Source organism: Protopterus annectens, chromosome 2.part0 (genome assembly GCF_019279795.1).
Source record: "Protopterus annectens isolate FY-2018-M chromosome 2.part0, PAN1.0, whole genome shotgun sequence".
Taxonomy (NCBI): Eukaryota; Metazoa; Chordata; order Ceratodontiformes; family Protopteridae; genus Protopterus; species Protopterus annectens.
Genome location: NC_056728.1, coordinates 1606197396 through 1606219859, shown reverse-complemented (window position 1 = coordinate 1606219859; position 22464 = coordinate 1606197396). Strand labels below are relative to the sequence as shown.

At 36.0% G+C, this 22464-nt stretch overlaps 1 protein-coding gene across 2 annotated transcripts in view; it reads right to left on the bottom strand.

The window, feature by feature from the left end:
* LOC122793553 (cytosolic phospholipase A2 gamma-like) overlaps nucleotides 1–22464 on the bottom strand; it is a 679208-nt gene that overhangs the window by 33576 nt on the left and 623168 nt on the right. For both annotated transcript variants that reach the window (XM_044061702.1, XM_044061703.1), the window contains one exon: nucleotides 9019–9135. In XM_044061702.1, coding sequence (XP_043917637.1) covers nucleotides 9019–9135 — 117 coding nt within the window. The remainder of the gene's footprint in view (nucleotides 1–9018; nucleotides 9136–22464) is intronic.

Here is a 22464-nt window from a genome sequence, read left to right as displayed (position 1 = left end):
GCAGTGCCACAACTTCATACTACAGATAGGTTGTGTAGCAGTGCCACAACTTCATATTACAGATAGGTTGTGTAGCAGTGCCACAACTTCATATTACAGATAGGTTGTGTAGCAGTGCCACAACTTCATATTACAGATAGGTTGTGTAGCAGTGCCACAACTTCATATTACAGATAGGTTGTGTAGCAGTGCCACAACTTCATACTACAGATAGGTTGTGTAGCAGTGCCACAACTTCATATTACAGATAGGTTGTGCAGAGTTTGTGGGCTCAGTCAGAGTGTGTACCACATCCCTGTTGCTAAATCTTTGGTTTTGTTTTATGATTACTGTAACTTATGCATCTGTCTACCTTGTGTGGATTAGAAGAGGTGCTCTACTGCTTGTTTTGGTCAATACAGGAAGGGTTGTTCAAGTGCTGTGTCATTTCAAGCAAAGCTTTACCTTGCTGTACCACAACAAGTGTTATTTGTGAGAAACAGTACATCTGGTTGCAGCAGTATATATTTTACCCATTTTTACTTAATGCACTAGACTTAAAGTAGAACAGATTCATAGGTAGTCAACAGGTGTGCAGCTCTGTGGACAATTGAAGAGCCTAGCCAAAGATTTCCATTTCCTTCCAAGTACTAGCCGGCTGAGTGACTTGATTTATAAAAACAACCTCTGCTCTTTTTTCGATAAGTGCAGTAGGGTCTTTTACATCCATCTGAGCTACTACCAACTTAGGCAGATAGGATCTTGGTTTAACATCTCATCCAAAGGAATGTAGCATCCCCTTATGCTGTACTGCAATGACAGTACTGGAAAAAATCACTACAAGTAACTTGTATGAGAATAGAGCTCACGCCTTCTGATGTTCCAGCATCAAAGATGAGTATACTACCTGTTGATCGACTGACAGTATAAAACAGCCTGGAGATCATGATTTATTTAATCTGCCACCGATTACAGACCAAGGCACTTTCATGGATAATGAACTCTCCTTTTATGACCATGTATCTCCTGTTGCTAGGGAAGATTTCTAATAACAATATCCACTTGTTAATCAGGTAGGCTCACTGGACACACAGCCCCTGTGCAGGGGTGACCTTGGAGTAATGTCTTGTTAAGTGACTTCTTCATGGTCACACAGGAGGCAAATGAGGGCTGACGGAGTAATGTCTTGTTAAGTGGCTTCCTCATGGTCACACAGGAGGCAAATGAGGGCTGATGGAGTAATGTCTTGTTAAGTGACTTCCTCATGGTCACACCGGAGGCAAATGAGGGCTGAGGAAATCAGACCCTGCACCACAAGAACTACAGCTCACAGCCTTAACCCCCTGCACCAACTACCCAATTACTATTGACATGACCATGGTATGATAATTCATAGTTAATGACAGCATGAGACATTAAATGTTGGCATGCAGCCTTTAACATAAATATTTTTGTTGACTTCCTTTTGTGTCTGTAGATGGTGGCAGCATTGCACATGTGCAGGCTGACTGATTCCTTTAATAGGTAACTTGTCCTGCTTCCCATCCCCCACTTCAAGTCCTTCAGCAACCCGTTGGATTATCACTTTTAGAACATGTACTCTGCTTCTACTTTTAATGCATCCAGCCAATTCTTTTAAAGAGAATACACAACTGCAGTTCTTATGTCCAAAGCTTTTGTTTCACTCTGTTTACTACTGAATGCTAACCAAGCTGCTAATGACCCACACACTTATTTTATGTTTCTTTATTTACTTATCAAATGGGCTAGAGCACAAATCCATATGAACCCTTTTCAAACCCAGCCCAGAATTTAACTGACTTGCCCATAGTCACAAGTAAGCAAATAAAGGCTGAGGGAATCAAACCCTGGACCATGGGATACAACTTAATAGCAGTTATTAGCCCTAATGTTTTACAGCATGTGCTTTTATTGTTCATATTATTATTATTATTATTATTATTATTATTATTATTATTATTATTACTACTACTACTACTATTATTAAACACTCATTTATTGTGATGTTAACCCATATCTCTCGCTCTCTCTCTCTCCCAAAAAATGTAACCACCCAGTACAATAATACCCAGCTGCTGACATTCTTTATCACTAAAAAGAATGGTTCATCTTTAAACTATATGTATTCTGTACTACAAGAGAATAATGTATTTGTATCATTATGCTTCAGGTACACTCTAATTAAAATGAATCATAAAAACATATAGCCATCCTGATAATAACCATTGTCCTTTCACAAGGCATTCTCATAAATCCTGCGACAGTGTCTCCCAGAGGTAATCCTAAGCAAAAGTACAGCTATGGTGGGCAGCTGCACCAGGTACAAAGTGCTAGGGGGGTGCAACTGGCCTGTCCCGAGCCCTCTTTAATGCATACTAGCTTTGCTCCCTGTGTGATCTAAACTGCATCTACTGCGTGCTACATTGTAGCAAGTAGTGTGCTACAGTTTAAAAGTAAAAAAGAAAAAAAGAAAAAATATTTTTAACTTAAAATTAGCAGCAAGCACTGCTGCAATTTACAAGAGGAAAAAAAAAATATATATATATATATATATATTTTTTTTTTTATTAACAAAAATGCTAGGGATGGGGAGGTTTTGGGGCAGGGTGCAGAAATGGGACCTGATTGGCTCATAGGGCTGGAGGGAGAGGGCATGTCTGTGGCCAGGAGTGGAAATTTTTTTGCTCTTCAGTTGAAAAGCTGTGAGGGGGGATGTAGTAGACTGAGCACTGGGTTCTGTATTGCAGTTTTTTCAAGCACAAGTCCTTTTTTTGAAGAGCTAAGGGAGTAGGGCACAACCCTGTGGGACAGGCACAGGGCACTAGTTTTCTCAGCTACGCTTCTGACCACAAGCAACTTTTCTCAGCTACACCTCTGACCATAAGCAACTTCCTAGTTTATTTCACAGCACATACAGTGTGCCCCAGCAGACACCTGCCAAGATATGTCTCCCACTTCCATAGGTGTCATCTGGTCCTCAAGATGTGGAAGAGAGCAGAGGTTGAACAACTTCTGGCAAGCTTAGAATGATTTCTTGCTACAGGCATTCGGGACCCAAAGGCTCCACCTGTTGAAGACAAAGGATGCTAAACCAGCCATTGTAGGACCACATCTGATAGACACTGGTCCATGACATCTATACTGTATGGTTGGTGGAACTGCACAACTCAGCAATGTTATAGTCATGCCACGAACATGATCAGGTGGACCTGCTAGAAGACATGCAGTATAGTGGCAGAGAGGTTGACCAATGAAAGGGCACATCCCACTGCAAGTTATGTGAGGAGGAAAAGGAGGTCCTAGTGCTCCTGCATGGAGATGATGATGACACAAGTACCTTGAGGAAGTGGACACATTGTCAAGTGGTTTTTGGCCAATTCAGTGTTAGGTCTGATGGAATGGTAGGCATTAAAATCCTTCAATATGGTGGTACCATATTTCAATAACTATGCATTTATCAATATTTTCAAGGGTTATAAATACTTGTAAGGAAGACAACTTTTTGTTTAGGTGTCTTGTACTACTTGTGCTAGTTTTATATAATTTTGATTGTGGCTGGTTACATCGGTAATTTCAGGAAAATGACCTTGCTTTAAAAGGCTGTGGGGGAAAGAAAATGTTATAGGCAATGTACAGTAACCAGGGGGGGGGGGGCAGACAAACCCTAGTAAAGCAGCTTGGGATGGTCAACCACTTCATCCCAGGTTAATATATATTGAATTCCCTTGGAATGGCACCAGTAGTTAAGCCAGTAATTAAAATCAATGATGTTTTGTTTGTACTGATGCATAATTCATGGCAATACAGGATACTGCACAATGCTAGTTATATGTCCCTTTCCAGATGGATATTTAGAGATCTTTGCCATATCTCTTTTCATATGATCAAAGGAGGTTCATCTGAAGTCTTTTACTCCAACTTACGCAATGATCAGGTCATATATGTACTTGAGATAAAAGGACTTGAGGGCTTTTGTGACATTACATTTCCTTTCACCTGACAGCCAACTGTTATCATATCTTTGCTCAGCTTGGTGAGTGGAACATTTGTGTGTGTAACTATGGAGTCACCTAGAAACAGGACATTTTCAGATGAAGTAATGGGCTTGTTCCCTTAAAGGCGTCTGCATTCTAATTCTGTAACCTCTGTTGGTGTCTATATTTCCTATGGAATCCGAATGATAAACATGTTGCCTGCAAACTGTTGATGCTGGATTGCATGTAGGGGGTAAATTTGAGGGTTTAGACCAATTCCTACTCTTCAGAATCTTAGGAGGATTAGCAAAGATTTTAAGACAGTTTACAGTTTGTAGTCTGTGGATGGTGCACATATCCAGGTGGAGGTAAGACAGGGCCGAGCTCACTGTGCATAGCTGAATGAACTCCAGTTTATTTAAGAACTTACACCTCTTGCAGTCCATTGGGTTTAATAGGGGTTTGTTATCAGTGAATATGAAGTAATTTATGCACTGCCTCAGGATTCCTAGTGGCAGTAGAAGGAGGGGTTTGTGTGTTGATTCTCCATGAATAACCAATGCTGTTAGGTTTAAAGTAAGTGAGGATCTAAGAATCTGGGACTGGTAAATGTTCTGCCTAATATATGTAGAATATTACCTGATAAAATTATTAAAATTTTACAAACCATGTTTAATCATACAATTAATTATAATGAAATTCCAACATCTTGGAATATTCTTTAATGGTTCCTACTGTAAAATTGGGAAAAGATCCACTTTTGCTTGAACCTTGCTAACTCATCCCAATGTTCAACATTTTATTTACAAATAAAGAGATACAAGGCATTATAATGAAAAGAGAAATTCAATATAACATAAATGTATAACCATTTTAGAGAGCATTCATTATAAAAAAAATTTAGAATAATAAGTTTAGACGCAGAGAAAACCGTCAATTTATTTGACGTTATCTTTCTAACTTTTTACAGATATTTAATTTCCTCAAGAACTTTTTACAATAATTAAAAAATTCTATTGCAACTAAATCATGTATTTGAAAATAGGAAATTGACTATCTGCTGCAATACAAGTTATAAAAGTACAAAACAAAGATGCCCATTATTGGCTCTCTATCAAAATGTAGGCACTCAAAATGCTGAGTGCAGACAAGCCAAACAACCAAACAAATGTCTTCTTCTTCTTTCGGCTTTTAGGGGTCGCCACAGCAGATCACCTGTCTGCTCATGATTGGCAGTAGAGCTTTATGGTGTTGATTTGCCAGCCTGGCACCCAACCTTCCATAGAAGGCACACACACACACTCATACCTAGGGCCAATTTTTAGTGTCCAATCCACCTACAGCATGTCTTTGGGATGTGGGAAGAAACTGGAGCACCTGGAGGAAACCCACGTGACCACAGGAAGGGCATGCAGACTCCACACAGAAGGCACCCTAGCCTAGGATCGAACCAGAAAACTTCTTGCTGTGAGGTGACAACGCTAACCACTGCACCACCGAGGTCACCCTCAAACAACCAAACAAACAAACAACAAAAAAAAGACTGGTACTACAGGAGAAAAACAAATACCAAACATCATTCTTCTATTTTAAACTTCTTTTTTGCAGGGGAACAAGACCCCCCCCCCCACTCCATAAACTTATATATACCAACTCCAAAATCCCCACACCTTGGAGAAAATGAAATATTCTGGGAAATGGTCATCTTGGTACGTGTAGGTCCATTTTTTTTGCCATTTAGTCTCAGTGTTTCACAACTCACTCAGGCAGTTCCTGACATTTTAAATGGTTCCCTTTTATCATTTGCAGTAGTCATAAAGCCTTTTGTCAATGTAATTATAAATAATTTAATAACTGGAATTCAATCAGTAATGCTTTTGAATTAAAAAAAATCTTACTTTTTGCTGATGGAATCATTTTAACAATAGCTAAACATCTTTTAACAGTAACTATCATTATCAGATCAATTAATCTAATTGATACTATAGTACAGACTGTTGATATATCTAATTTAAAATTCCACAGTATTAAAACCATATATTCACTATTAAACCATCATATTAGCAACTTTAGAAAACATTCTACATAATTTCTTAAAATACACATTTTTTTTTTACTTTGGAAGATTTTTTTTTTATAAAGATGATTTTGCTGCTAAGACTAGTATGTTCAATTCATATTATTTCATTTCTATGTTAAGCAAATATAAAGACTTATTAAACTTTTTCTGTGGTCCCCTAACAAAACTAGAATTGTGCAAATAATAATATCATATGATCTTAGGATGGTACTAGGCTGTCTACCCTCATGGGACATGTTAATCCTAGCAAAATAACCCATTTGATACTTACATTTTACTTATTCTACTCTATTTGGTGTTTAGCATAACCTTACCTAATCACAGATCTTTGCTCTCATATTACCTGGTGAAAATACTAAGATCCTGTCACATATTTTTAGGATGGGGCCCCTGCATGGAATAAAACATTTAAGAGCTGTCTCTGTCCAGTAGTAATACAGGGGGCAGCCCTGTGGGTAAATGCTCTATTTCCCACTCACTGATCCAAGTTATGCTTGAATGCAGACAGGGGTGTTTTTGCAGTTTGTCCTGTACTTTGTCTGAGTGCGTAAAGCTGTTTGCTGAGGTGCTAGAGAGTTTTAGTTACTTAATAAAAGGGTAATGTGTGGTAAACAAAGCAGCTGATTTTTACTTTTTCCTTACTTAGCCTGAAGAGTGAAAAACTTGATGTCTTACAATGGAGTCACCTATAACTAGAATGTTTAGTATGGTGGAAGCCTGCCTGATGGGTTCAGTACCTGTGGCTTTATGACTTTTTATGCTATGTAAGATGGTGGGTTTAGTGGGCTGAGAATGTTGCTGGTGGTGCTTTGTATTCCTGTTGCATTTTGGAGGTCTATGACATTTATGCTAATTGGTCTTAAGGACCATGAAGGATTCTGAATACTTTGATGGTTGTGGTGAGGTGTGGTGTGTGATGTGCTGCTGATGGTCATGGTATCATAATATCTGTGATCACTGTGTGTGAGAATTTAGCCTCCAGTGACATTGTATATGTACACCTCTCACACATTGTGCAGTACTCTTTGAGCAGAATATGATAATCAGACAGCATGAGACAATTCTTAAATTTTGTCAAGGAAGATATGTCAATCAGGCTGACTACAGAAATTGTGGGGAAGAGCTTGTCCATGATTTCAAAGGAGTGGTTTGGGGGCCGTGCTGATTATACTACTCAGAGTGGGCCACTTATAGGAATGCTGAGGTTCATCAGGGTGGGCTTACTCGTGGGCAGAGGTGATGGGTTGTACAGATATCTTTGGCAGATTTTGCTGCAGCTTGGGGAGAGGAGTGCTAAGCTCCATGTTGTTTTCTGATGTCTTAAACTTAGGTTACTAGCATTGCATAGAATTGTGAGCTATTCTTATAGAGATAGAGAGGAAAAAAGCTTTTGTGCAGTTAACTCACTATAGAGAAATTCAAATGGTGATGGTGTGCTCAGTGTATTTCTTTCTTTCATTTTAGTTGAAAAATGCTGCTTTGAATGCTTGGAGGATGTTGAGATCAGTGCAGCTTACTTTACACAGTACAAGGTTTTCCATGCTTCTCAGAGTCTTGGATAGATGACACTGGACCAGCATATCTCTGCAAAGGTCCTAGCAAACAAGCTGAAAGAGAATCCAGTCTAAAAAGTTGATTCCAACTAGTAGAGTTCTGTGACATGGGCATTTATCAAATCACAGTTCTTTCACAACTATGGGTCTGCCACAGGTCTTAGTAGAAGTTGGAAAAGTGAGGTACTGACTTCCTTGTTATGTATTTATTACCTTAGATTTTAGTATGATAATTTATTTATTCATTAGATAGTAAGTATAATTTAGTTTGTCAAGATTTACATGAAGCATTTTGTAAGAAAAATGATCATCTGAATGACATTTAAATGTGTTAAATAATGAGATATGTTAGTCCATCTTACAATAATTGTTTTACCTGAGTTTTGGTCCTTCAGCCACCCGAGCAGATGGTCATCCAATGATATACTACAATACTCATTTACTATTAACATGGAGGATTATGATCTGGTCAGTGATTATAACTGGTTTATTATGTGCTCAAAAATTGATTTCAGTAACTGATGATAACCTATAATTATGGCCAGTGATCTGACTAAAATTAATTGTGGTTCATGTGTTTAAGAAATGGATTTCAAGGGCACAATCTAAAGTTTTGGTTGGTGATTTAATGATAATTCTTGATAGCTCATGGAGACTACATTTGTTTTGTTTTGCTTCATGTGTTGCAGTGACTTTTTGGACACTGAGGTATATGATACTATATTAACTACTCTTTGTCTGGAGTGGAATGATAAGTTTCAGAAACAGCAATGGTTTAGTCAGCTTTCATTAGATGATGTGATTTTAGTGACCCAAAGGTGATGGTATGTGATAGATAAGTAACACAAAATTACTTACAGTGAGTAGGCTGTATGAAGTTTAAGGTTAGCATTTTGCAAAAACAAACGTGCCTATATGATCGTGTTTCATCTCATTAAGGAACTTTATATGATAAAATGGACAGCGTTTTTAAAAAGCAAAACTATCCCTTTGTTGTTTTAAGAAGCAACAGGGCCAAAACATGGCAGAATATTCACATGAAACCAAAATGCTCTATTTCAGTAATTATGGTTTGCACTATCATTACTATTTATTCTCTAAGAAACACACATGTGCCAGCAATTCATAACCATGCGATAATAGACATGCTTATGCTGGAGAATGTTGATACCTGTATGATTTATCTGTATGAGCACCTGATGAGATAGCCTGTGATTTCTGAGTATCAAGCATTTCTTTTGTCCTTCTGTGACAACTTTAGGCGTATACAAACTTTTGACAATGTTCTGTAGCTTTGCAATTACATCAAGTTAAACACTGTAACACGATATTGCTTATTTTGTCCATTGGCTTCATATAAAATTCATTCACTCTTAAATATTTTGCCTATATATATTTATATCACTATTACCTTTAGGTGGAGTATAATTAAAGAGGAAGTTGTACAGTTTCCCCCAGTCCCATTTCATACTTTGCAAGATAAATTTGTAGAGGATCTTGAAGAACTGAAAGATGATAGTTCTGCGGCCTGTATAGAATGCCACAAAGAATAGCTGAGTTAGTATTAATATCATTATTATATTACAGTGTATCATACACATACATCACAGCATATCTTAAAGTTAAGAAATCCTCAAAAGCATCACTATTAAACTGCTATAAAAATACTACAAACATTATTTCATATAGGGTTATCAAGGAGTACCTTTAGATTTTCCTGCATGGATATGTTTGCTGAATGTAAATTACCTTATTATACCATTCCATAGTTGTCCTTTGAATATGACAGTTTTTCTTCCTAGGTTTTCTAAAAATGGTCATTCTAAATTTAATGTTTTATCCATTAACATTCCATGGGTTAACATATCGCTAAATAAAACTGCAATGATCACTGCTGCATGTGGAAGATTTTCAGTAATTAAATCAAGCTCATCAACTTGCATGTAGCCAAAGGTAAATGGATGAAATAACCATCGCAAAACAATCATGCAAATATAATTTAGTGCCAAAAGAAAAATGCTACCCAGATGAACTACACATGCATGATAGTAATGTATAATGATTGACCAGACACAACAAAAATGATGCATGCAGAAGTAAAGTTTTGAGTTTGCGTTTAGTGCTTTGATGTCCCAAATTAACAAATCAAAATACTTTATTTAATTATTGAAAAAAAAAACTACTAAAACACATCCTCAATTAAGCTGACATACACATACTGTTTAATATACATCAACAGCCACACAAACTATTAAACAAAAAACAAGCAGACGACAGCCGTAACCTAAGGACTGCAACAGATAATGTATAAAATGAATTTATTCAAAGCTTTTCGTTTGCTCAAAAAACAAACTTCTTGAGATACAGTGTAAAAAATTAAAATCACTCTTTTAAAAAGGCACTCATAGATTATATGGCTACTACAACCAATCAAAGGACTTCCTTTTACTTCTGTACCTCCTTCTCTTAAAAGAACATACTGCATTTAGTCTTTGCCCACTGTTTTCATATACAACAACACCAAAATGCTGCAAACATATGAACGCAGCCTCCAAACTAATGATGGACTTTTTAAAAAAATATATATATGCATAACATTTAAAAAATGCAAACGGGTACAAAAAAACATTTGATGACCTCAACATAAAGGCTTACTGAGTACATTAATTAATCTCACTATTACCCTAAAATAAAAATAATTGATATAAGCACAATTTTAATTTTACCTCACATCGATATTTAATAAAGCTTCTACTTATTTTCAACTTTTTAAGCTCTTCAATTTTAGGATACAGCTAATTGAACAGGAATCATTTATACCTGGGCAATTATAAGCGTTTCAAAATATTTGCCAGAATAGCTCAAGCTCTTCCAATAATAAGGGTACAGGACTTTTTAGACTGCATCTGAAGAAGCTTGTTTTCTGAGCAAATGAAAAGCATTGAATAAATTTGCTTTATACATTATCTGTTACAGTCCGTAGGTTACGGCTGTCACCTGTTTGTTTGTTTATTTTTTTGGTTAATACTCTTTAATATGCCAGTGGATATCAGTGAGTATTCAAAACAATGTCCACACTAGCAAACAAAGCCACATAAAGAATTTAAATGAACTCCACATCCAAGTATGTTCCTAAAAGTAAATACCTGCAGATACAATCACCAGCTTGAGGATTAATGAATATCACCAGCAATGGATACAAATGTAATGCCAAATCAAAAGCCACATCTGTACCAGGTATGTATAATCACCATTACAAAATAAAGAACACAACACTAAGGCTGACTGTCTACATCAGATGGTACTTGCACTTGAAATACACAAACAGACACAGAATACTAATGCACAAGTATAGAACTTGTATACTGAGCCATGTTCTCAGCAATACATGTACACAGTCCATCACATACTCTGTCATGAGGATTAGGCAGAAGCAGTCAGAAATAGAACATATACATGCCTTCACTTCTACCTTGACGAGCTCCACTCCTGCTTTCCCTTTTTTCCACCCCCTTGTACCCCTTCGTATTAATGCTGTACATTTTAGATTTGCTGTTGATAACTTCATTTACATACCATTGTATATCTTGTATAAAACCTGTTTTAATTTTTTCATGTTTGTAATCTGCACATATTTGTTATCAGCTGGTTTCCATTGTTATGGTATGTGTTCATTGTAATACTTTTTGCATGATGCCTTGCCACAAATATTCTTTTCTATATTTCCAGGCTGTAACTAAAATTTGTCAGCTGTAGTCAGTGCTCAACCTTGGTTAACAAATTCAGTTGATAAGTAGGTATTTTCAAGTCATTTGGTATGATACCAAGTGGATATAGCTTGCATTACTCCCTCTTCCGTTGTGGCCATGTATACTGTTTTAGACAGCCATCAGGGTGACAGGAATATTCTGTGCTGTATCTGCATGGAACTCTGTGCCACGTAAGTAAGGTTACCATCAGTGGTAAACAGAAATGTCTGCTGTTTTCTGTCAGTGAGTTCCCCTTTCTTACTATAAAGCATCCACCATATGACATTAAATTTTCTGTTGTAATGCATTTCTACTCACCTCTCAACTATTTAAACTTATCAAGAATGAGACCTTACGCACACTAGCCTCCAGACTATTCCAAGATGCATCAACATTCAACCTTTGAAGCTTTAGCCGCTAAGGTCCTGTACTCCAAACCTCCCAAACCAAACTTCACTGCACATACCAGGTTTTCTCAATCCTTGGTCCCAAACTTGAAGATTTGCTCTTCCTTTTTTGAAGATCATAATAAAAGCACACTGCAAGACTGTAGCAAAGTGCAACTACCGTCTGTGTGGCTTGAAACAAATTCTGGTGTATGCCATTGCAGAACATATTGAATGGCAAATGTGATGTTTAGGGTATGGAGGGTGGGATATACAATTTGTATTGGGGAGCTTATTGTATTGGCAGCTGGACTCGAGTGCCTTCAATGTGAAATTGTTGTTAAAAATGTTTATATATTTTTACTTAATAAAAAAGTTGGCTTTCCTGTTACTGGACACAAAACTCCACATCTGCAAAAGTTTTTATTTCTGTAAAAATTACTTACTCATTTGGGCTGTTTTCTGAACCGTATAACATTTAGATATAACCACATTAGAGAATAAGGTCCTCTTGCCATTTTATAAATATAGAAATTAAGCTTCAATTACGGCTATTCATGCAACTAGAGGAAACAGTGAGCAGCCATTTTCTACTGTTTCAGAATGTATCACATGGATTGTACCTGAGGCAGCCTAAATGAAAGTTGAAAGCTCATTAGTTGCTGAAGACAGACTTGAAGAAGTGTGAGCATGAGGAAAAACAACTTTTTATTTAACTAAGTATTTCTTTAAATCATGAAATACTATAGTCCACTTTGCTGCATCACTTGTTAACTTGCATTATTTTGTTCATTGTTGCGCTGTTAGGCAGCTGTATGCATTTGTTTCTTTTGCACATTTAATCTTTTATTTTGGGTGTTGAAGTGAGTTTAACTGTATGAGACTGACAGCAATAGGCACAAAATATACATTACTATTATGATCATTTATTCACACATTCAATTATAATATGAGTTATGATGTGCATACAGTAAATGAAGAGGCTATAACTGGTGTGCATATGAGCATGTGTGAGTGTATGTTTGTGTGTGTGTATGTGTATGTACGTATGTATAGGAGGTTGTACTTAGTTGCAATATATGGGTCTGACATCAACCTGCTAAAAACATTAAAACATTATTGTTTTAATTATTCATTCAATGATTCAGTCAGCATTTGAGGCATACACATTTGTAACTGATGGGCACATCTGTGTACGGGCATGTGTGTGTGTGTGTGTGTGTGTGTGTGTGTGTGTGTGTGTGTGTGTGTGTGTGTGTGTGTGTGTGTGTGTGTGCATGTGTGTGACTGCACATGTGTTCATGGGAGTACAATATATGCATCTTACATCAACAACCTGAAATACATTATTGTGGCCATTATTTATTTACTCAGTCATTTGATCACAATGAAGTATACAAGATATACACAGTCAATAAAATCAATGAACTAGCTATAAATAGTGGGCATGGAAAAAAAAAAACTGACCCCCTCCTATCTTTTGGTTACAACTAGCCAGTCATTGGGTCTATATTATAACATCGAAATCTACAAAGGTCAAATGTTACAATATCGAACCCTAAACACCAAAATCTGCAAACATCGAACAGTCAGAATAATGATTTTTTTTTCCCAGGGAAAAAAATTGCTATTCCTAGAAACATACACACAACACAAACACACACAAAAAAACAGCAATCCACACACATACACTTAAAATCCTACACCTAAACCTAAACTAAACTTTACATACACTACTAGCTATCCACTTACCTTAACCCGACCCTAACCCTAAGGTCCTTCACTATCGCACACTCACTCACCTGCGCCCTAACCCTAACTCACCTAACCTGCCCCCTAACCCTAACCTACACACAACCGCACACTTACCTGACCTGTGCCCTAACCCTAACTCACCTAACCCACCCCATAACCCTAACCCTAACCTATATACAATCGCACACTTACCTGACCCACACTCTAACACTAACGTACACACAACCGCACACTTACCTGACCCGCTCCCTAACCCTAACTCACCTAACCCTCCCCCTAACCTACACACAATGGCACACTTACCTGAACCTGACCCGTAATGTTCCAACATATTGAAAGCTAAGAACAGCGAAGCCACAGCAATGGCCCACCAAATTCTTTCCTTGGGAAAGAATTCGGTGTCCTGCACCTTCGCTGTTTTAAGCATTCGATATTACGGGTTTGATATTATAACATTTGATCTTTGTAAGATTCAATGTTATAATATAGTCCCCCAGTTACTGATGTGGCTTTGCATGGTTAGTGTGTGTTTGAGTAAACCAAGTTGAAACATACCACTGTGAACCAAGTTGAAATACACCACTGTGACCATTATTATTATTTGGTTCTTAAAGTCTTTTTGTTTTGCTTAAAAAGGATGCATTGAAGGTTATTGTGGAATCTCTGCAAAGTCTTTTAATAACTGCAAATTACACTTAAAACCCATACATATAATTTCTAGAATTTAGCTCATATGTTGGGTTTCAATGTATTTTAGTGGAACCAGTTCAACCACCTTGTATGCCCCAAATTTACTTTATTGTTCACATTAGTTCTGGCATGTTTTCTGAAGACTCAAAAGGAAAACTATTGCTAGAAGTTGGTTTAGCATGTAAAGTAGTGAATGATAAGTTATTAGGTAAAATTGCAGCCGCATGCAGACCTGATGTGATTTAATATAACTACCACATTCCAGTTAACTCCACTCAATCAGTTCTTTATACAGCTCCCCTGCTTTGAAGTCTCCAGCCTTCAATGATTTTTACTTAGGCAGATGTAAAGATATAAGAGGACTAGAGCCAACTACTACTCCTTAGGGTGTCACAGCAGGGCCCTCTTAATGGAAAACTGGTAGTGCATCTACCAATTTTGCTGTAGCTCTGTCCATATTTTGGTAACTAAGTATTGACCAGGTTGGTAAATATAGTACTAGCATAATTAGGACCAGCTAGCAGAACAGAGAGGAACTTTGTAAGGAACGCATAATTATTAAGAATTGTATTGTATGTGATAAGCCCAGCATCTGACTTTCTATCAATTTGGTGAAGTTGCTGGTTAAACTTTAAGTTGTGATCAGTGATGCCTAAGACCTTAATGTTATCAAGTACCTTTAGCATGCAGGGCATTCAGGTCTAAAATGAAGTTTGCAAAAAGATATATATACAAGTATACTTTAATGGTCAGGATACTGCTGATGTTAGATCATTTGCAAAGCGAAAGTAACTCTGGACCTAATGCAAAGGTTAAAACAATGTTCACTGAATTTTTCTATTTAGCTATGTACCAAGTCAGGACCTGGGGTCAATTTCTGTGATATTAGAAAAAAAGCATAAATATTTACAGACGTTAGTAGTAGAAGTTACCCTTTTAAACTTATTTTATCATTGTAATGAAATTCTAAATAAATCAGGATACATACTCAGTATTCAAAAGCCGGTGTGCAGTTCTTATTTAATTGGACTAAGTTATGCATACTGAAAGTTCTAAACCATAATGTGCAATAAAAAGATATTATGCACTTGAAAAGACACACCAACATTGTTAGATGCATAATGTCAAAATGTTAGACTTTCGTCAGTTGAGAGTTAAAATTCATTAGTTAAAAACTAAAGAGGCCATTATTTGTGCATGTGTTTGGTTTGGCGTCATTGAGCATGCTTCAGCATTGTGATGGAAGTACCCCATTACAAGCCCATTGTCTATTAATATAGTACCAAGCATGACTAGAGGTAAGCATCATTCACAAAATCTTTTAAAAATCACAGAGAACTATCATTAAATCATTATTTTGTATATACATCAGGGAGGAGTGGTAACTATAAAGTGACTGCTTATGAAAACCATAACCAAATAGAATGCGATGGACTTAAAAATGATTTTGGAATCCTGGAACATGAAAAGTACAACATTCTTTCAAAAAGTGTTTCTATTTCTAAAACTCTGCAGGACAACATGCAGCCATTTTAAGATCAATCACAATAAACAATGAAAATGGAAAAGTTAAGTACAAACATATATATTGTATAATCATACATATGAAGGAGACTCCATAACTGTAAGTACTTAATACTGATAGAGATGAATGTAAATATAATTACTAGATATTTCATGCATGAACTCTGCAGTCTGCAACATTTATATAGTGTCCTCTACATTCTTCTTAATAAATATATGTTTAATTGCTATTTAAGTTGACACGTTTTTGTTGTCAAAGACTACATTTTCTAAAGCACAATTATTTATGATAAATGTTTTAGCAATAAAAAAGTCTGGAAAGAAGGACTAGATAACCCAGTAAATAAGGTGTGCAGGACAAAAAACTATTTACTTTCAAAAATGATTGTGGAGGATATCTGAATGAAAGGTGCAATCATGAGATGGCCCTGGGAACATTAAATGCAAAATCAACTACCAATTTAAAAGAGAAACTATAAACTTATAAACATCATTATTAAAATAATTAATTTAATTATTAAAAGCAATTTCTAGCTGATCCTGGGCAATTCTGTCAAGGAATGTGTTTTAATGTTTAAATTTATTACTGAAACACTATCAAATGTGTTAAAATAGGGCTGTAACGACTCTACTATTCATCTTGAGAGAGAGAGTGCAGTTTAACAGCTCATCCTCTGTACCTAGGGAAACGGGCTGTATTTACTCAAGAGCCTGGGACTCAGTCTCATTAGCTCATTTAATCACACTCCTTTCTTATCTAAATGTGATCTCCTGCAGCTTTAACAATTAAGGGGGCTTAGTTAGCTTGTTTCCCCTTTTTGTTTGATCACTACTGTGTTTCGGCTGTTTAACCTCTGTATCGTCTGCATGCACACCTACTTAGATTGATCGCAGCTGTGGGGGGGGGGTATTAAGAGTCAGCTCCATTGTGTTATTCACTGCCTTCAGCTCTCCCTCTCTCTTGCATGCAACCCTGCCACATGATAATCAGTGTGATTTTAGCACTTATACCACCTTATTTCAGTAACATTTTACAGCATAATCTTCCCTTACTCTGTCTCTTTTCTCTTCACTGCTAGGCCATAAAATAGAAGGCACCCTTCAATTTAAATTGCGCTCTGCAGAGCTGTAAGGAGACTTTTGTTTGTTTCATTTCATATACTATGACATATATTTTCTTAACATATTAACCCCACCCACGATAAGTAACTGATGTAACTGGTATCATGTCTTATGAACAACTTTATTTTCTCATTTTCTATGAATGTATGCAAGCATCTTTATTTCATTGAAATATATTTGATTGCTAGGCCAATTTATGCTTTAGAATCGTCTTAGGGTATTAACTAGTTTGGGCTGAGTTCTGCAATAAGCTCTACTATCCATTATGTTTTTTTCTTATACATTGCTTTTAATAAGCTATTTCTTCTGTTCAGTTCGTAATGATAGTAACCAGATTTTCTAAAGGCCAGATTAACTTTGTTAGTGTTTGCTATATATCAAAAAATGATGCACAGATTATTTTGCAGTCATCACTTAAAATGACAAATATTTCAAATACGTTAGCAGCAGTTCAACCTCTAAAGAAAGTAAAAGTGATTTCTGACCACTCCTGGGGAAGTTTGCAATGCATGTGTTCTCCTGATTAATTTTTATTACAGAAGCACTGCTGTGTGTTAAAATAAAGCAGTAAAGACTCAAAGCTTTGTTAGCCCCCATCATGGCAGACTGCATTTTAAGAGCTTATGCTGCTTACCCAGGGAATCCAGATGCATTTACTTGAGAGCCTGTAAGGGGACTCAGTCTCATTAGCTTGTTTAATCAGAAACTCACAGTATGCACTTTGTTCTGAGCTTGAAGGTGAACACTCATAGCTATAACAATTAAGGGGGCTTTGTTTTACTGAGTTTTTTCCCCTTTTTTGCCAGACCACTTCTGTGCTTGTTTTTTTTTTTATGTATATATTCCCTGCATCCACCATACATACCTTGATAGATTGACTCCAGCTTGGGGGATGGGGGGGGGGGGTGCTCTGCTTCACTCACCTCCCACCCACAATTTCCCAGACAACCCCAGGCTCTCCAGTTTGTATATCACTGTCTCCACCCACTTCTGAGCACTCATTAAAGGTACACACAAATTTACAAATCTTACAGCCTACTTCCTTAACCACCTTAATGTAACATACTCCCGCCCTAAACTTCCATCCAGTTTCGCAACCATTCACAAATAAATCCATTAAAAAATAGCACATAATTTTCCATATCTTCTTCATCTCATATACAAATCCCAGCATCATAACTCCTGCCACTTACAATTATACCTCCCTTTCTACCTCTACTGTCCACAGTACTTTTCCACCTCACTTACTCTTCCTCTCTTTAGCCCACTACACTATATCATGGATATCCCAAAGTGTTTTTCCATCTCTCAACCTTCCCTTCACTAGCCTACCTAGAAACCCAAAAAATTACTCACTTGAACCACAAGACTGACCCCACTCTTTTACACACTTCATTCTCCACCTCCCACTCACAGACAACTCCAGCATCGCACACCCTTTACCTCGTCTCCCCCAAAACCACCCAAAAAATCCTACCTCAAGCTTCCTAAACACCTCTATAAATTTATGAACCACTACCAAAAGAAAATCAATCCAGGAACACACCACGAAAAAGCAAACATTCTAAGAACTTCTTTTATTGCACAAAAAAGACTCCAGCTTCTTACTCTAGTGTCTCAGCTTACAATACACCTTTAAAAGAGCATACTAAACCTTCAACAATGTCCTATATTTATACATCATAGCCTAATTAACACTTCATTAACATATCAATTAAACCATTTCTCTTAAAAAAGCAAATTATAAAAAACAGCTTATAAAAACATTTCCAATTGCATTCTTTGTTCATTCCATTCGGAATGAGTGTATTAAACTTTAAATAAAAATAGATTATTTTTTCCTTAATTGTTTTTTAATAACTCATTACTTTTTTGCATTTGTTCTAAAACTCTGCCTTGTAAACCAGTAGCATCACCTTCATGTGCCTGAAAAAAAATGCATAGCTACTGGATTTATTTCACTTTTATTTTTTACATCTCTCACATGTTCCTTTCCTCCTATGTAATACTTATTACAGGGGCATTTCAGGGCATATATTACTGCCTCACTATTACAATTGAAACAACCTTTTATCTCAAACTTTTTTCTATTAACTTGTGGAAATGTATTAACTATAAAAACTGACATACTGAACATTTACCACAGGTAATAGTCCCTATATTGTTCAGTTCCAACTGTCTATTCTATGAAGGTAACATAAACTTCCCTTTAACTATAAAATCTTTAATGTTCCTTCCCCTCATATATAAAAACCTTAATTTTTATTTTTAAGACATACTAATCTATTATCTTTTAATAACATATCCCAATAATAATTAACTATCTCTACTAACTGATCCAAAAATACTGTATACTTGGACACAAAATACATATATTCAAGAATTCCTCCTTCCTTATTACCTACTTCACTACATTCCCATTTATTGTATTCTCTACTGTCCCTTCTTACATAGCTCTTCCCCTTTATTTTTATTTTAGCTTTATTCACTAATTCTACATCATAACCTCTATTTATAAACATCTGGGTCATTATTTCCAATTCCTCTTTACATTAATTTTCCTCACTACATAATCTTTCCAGTCTTGTGAATTGCCCATATGGGACTGACTCCACTGTGTGTGGTGGATGACAACTACTCCCATGCAAAATATAATCAAAATTATCAAATTTTCTATGAATTCTGGTTTTAATGTTTTTTCCTTCTATTCCTTCCAATATTATAGCCAAATAATTCACCTTCTTACATATTTGAAGTTCAACAAATGTTATTTTAAATCTATTGTTATGTAAACTTTGGACAAAATGTAATACCTTTTCTTGTCCTCCTTCACAAATAAAAATTAAATCATCTATGTATCTGAAGTATTATATTACGTTTAACAAAATACTCATTATGTACATTTTCTCAAAATATCCCATAAACAAGTTAGCGTACATTAAAGGAAAATTAGCTCCCATTGCTGTACCTCTTAACTGTTTATATAACTGTCCATTAAATTCAAACATATTATTTTGCAAACAAAACAATATCAAATCTAATATGTAATGTGTATTTGGACTTTCACCTAAAAATGTAAAACCACTTCCAACCCAAACCCATGCTCTATACTTGTGTATAGACTAGTTACATCCAACACCACAAAATATTTTTCCTCACTCCATATGATTTCTTTAACTTTTTTTATCAAATCACAAGCATCTTGTATGTTTGCTTGTCTTTTCGGCTTTTCCCAGTAAGGGGTCGCCACTGCAGAACTCCAGTCCGCTAATGATTGTCAGTAGATTTTTATAGTGCCAAGTTGCCAGCCTGATGTCTAACCTTCAGCAAAGGCACGCCCATTTACGCATGTCTTTCGGAGGCACTCAACCGCGGGGAGGACATGCAAACTCCACACAGAAGGCACGCCCCGCACACTAGCTGAGAATCAAATGGGAGAACCTCTTGCTGTGAGGCAACAACACAACTGCTGTACCACCGCGGCATCACAAGCATCTTGTATGTAAGAGGGCAAATTAACTACTGTTGGTAATAAAAAATTATGTAATAAGCAAGAAATATTGTGCATAAAATACCCACACTCTGCTGCTATCGGGCATCCTGGGGGTTGCTAAGGCTCTTGTGTATTTTCGGAACACAGAAAAAATGAGCTATAGTACAATCTTTACTGTCAAAAACCTGTTGAACATCATGTAATGGAAAATAATTTAACCTAAAGCCCCTATGTAATAGTTCTTTGTACTTCTCCAGAGCTTTAGTATATACTTCTATATTTATTTTTTCATACACTTCTTCATTTCTCAAATGCTCATTACACATTTGTAAATACTGAGAAAAATGCAACACAGAAAATTTGATAATTTTCATTATATTTTGCATGGGAGTAGTTGTCATCTACCACACACAGTGGAGTCAGTCCCATATGGACAATTCACAAGACTGGAAAGATTATGTAGTGAGGAAAATGAATATAAAGAACTGGAAATAATGACCTAAAAGTTTATAAATAGGGGTTAAGATGTAGAATTAGTGAATAAAGCTAAAATAAAAATAAAGGGGAAGAGCTATGTAAGAAGGGACGGTAGAGAATACAATAAATGGGAATGTAGTGAAGTAGGTAATAAGGAAGGAGGAATTCTTGAATATATGTATTTTGTGTCCAAGTATACAGTATTTTCGGACCAGTTAGTAGAAATAGTAAAATATTATTGGGATATGTTATTAAAAGATGATAGATTAGTCTGTCTTAAAAATAAGAAACAAATCCAGGGTACCAAGGAGTCAAAACCAGCCAGCAGAGTCCATAAACCAATTTTAATAAAAAATAAAACACATGAACGCAGACACATAAAATATAGCATTTTCATTTTGAAACTTCATCAGATGTGGATCTAACAGTCAAACTCAGAGTTATACAGCATCCTGACAAACAAACTCACCAATACAAAAAACAAGTTGTTAAGACATCATCATAAAACTCATGAATATTCATCACAAGCCATGTTAAAAAGACTAAAAGGCTTCTTAAAATCAGGTTAAAAAATGCTAAAATACATTTAAAACTATCAGTATTATAAATTATCTAAAAATGTAACTCACTTCTCCAAAAAAAGATTAACAAAATGCTTAAATAATTTACTTTAAAAGTCGTATAAATGAATATATATGTTATGTAAAATACCAGACTTCAGCAGCAGTTAAGTAAATGAATAGAGTATAAAAAGTAATCATTTTGCCCCATCAAGTGGACAAAGTGTAAATCACAGACAAAAGCATGTGTATTTACAAGATACACAATACTCATATCACAAATTAACTGTGAAGTTTGGGTTTAATAATGAACATTTTCATTTTTATAACTTGGCTGCCCTTAATTTTAAGAGGGGAACAATGGATACACTTTCATGTAATCCTGGTGGAATGGTAGCCTGTAGAGTGATCTGCCACCAAAGTTCTTTATATTCCACTCTCTCTTCCCATTTTCCCTCTCTTGCTTATTTCTTGATTTTTTCCAAGACAAAAAATATGAATCTAGCATTCATACAAACTAAGGAATGTTTATAAAGGGCATTAGTTTCCTTTTTTGTTTGATATATCATAATAACGTTCATATGTACACCTTTTTAATTTACGTTCCGTCTTACCCACATAAAAGGACTGACATTTTTCACAAAAGGCTAAATATACCAGTCCACTTGATTCACAGTTAAAATAATCACTGCTAGTTAACGTCGTTTCTACTATTTAAAAATATTTCTGCACCTTTGCTTATGTAATTACATTGTATACACAGTCCACATTTATAAGTGTCAAACTTTTTTTCTAAAATTGTTTTGCCTCCTATCAGTTTCTAAAACATTTTTAAAATTATGTCACTTCTTGTACACAAACCTCAACTCCATTTTTTATATTTTTTCTAAATCTGTGAGGTTAGTGAATGGTTTCCATTCTGAGCTAATAATGTTCCTGATTATAACAGTACTAGCATTGTACTCTAATACCATGGCTTTGCTGTATTCATCATTCTGATGATGCTCCTTCTCCGCACATACTCCAGGCAGTTGACCCAAAATGTGTTTGAATTTATCCTGCCTACCCTCCTGTACCTGTTTCATGGTATGATCTAACAGG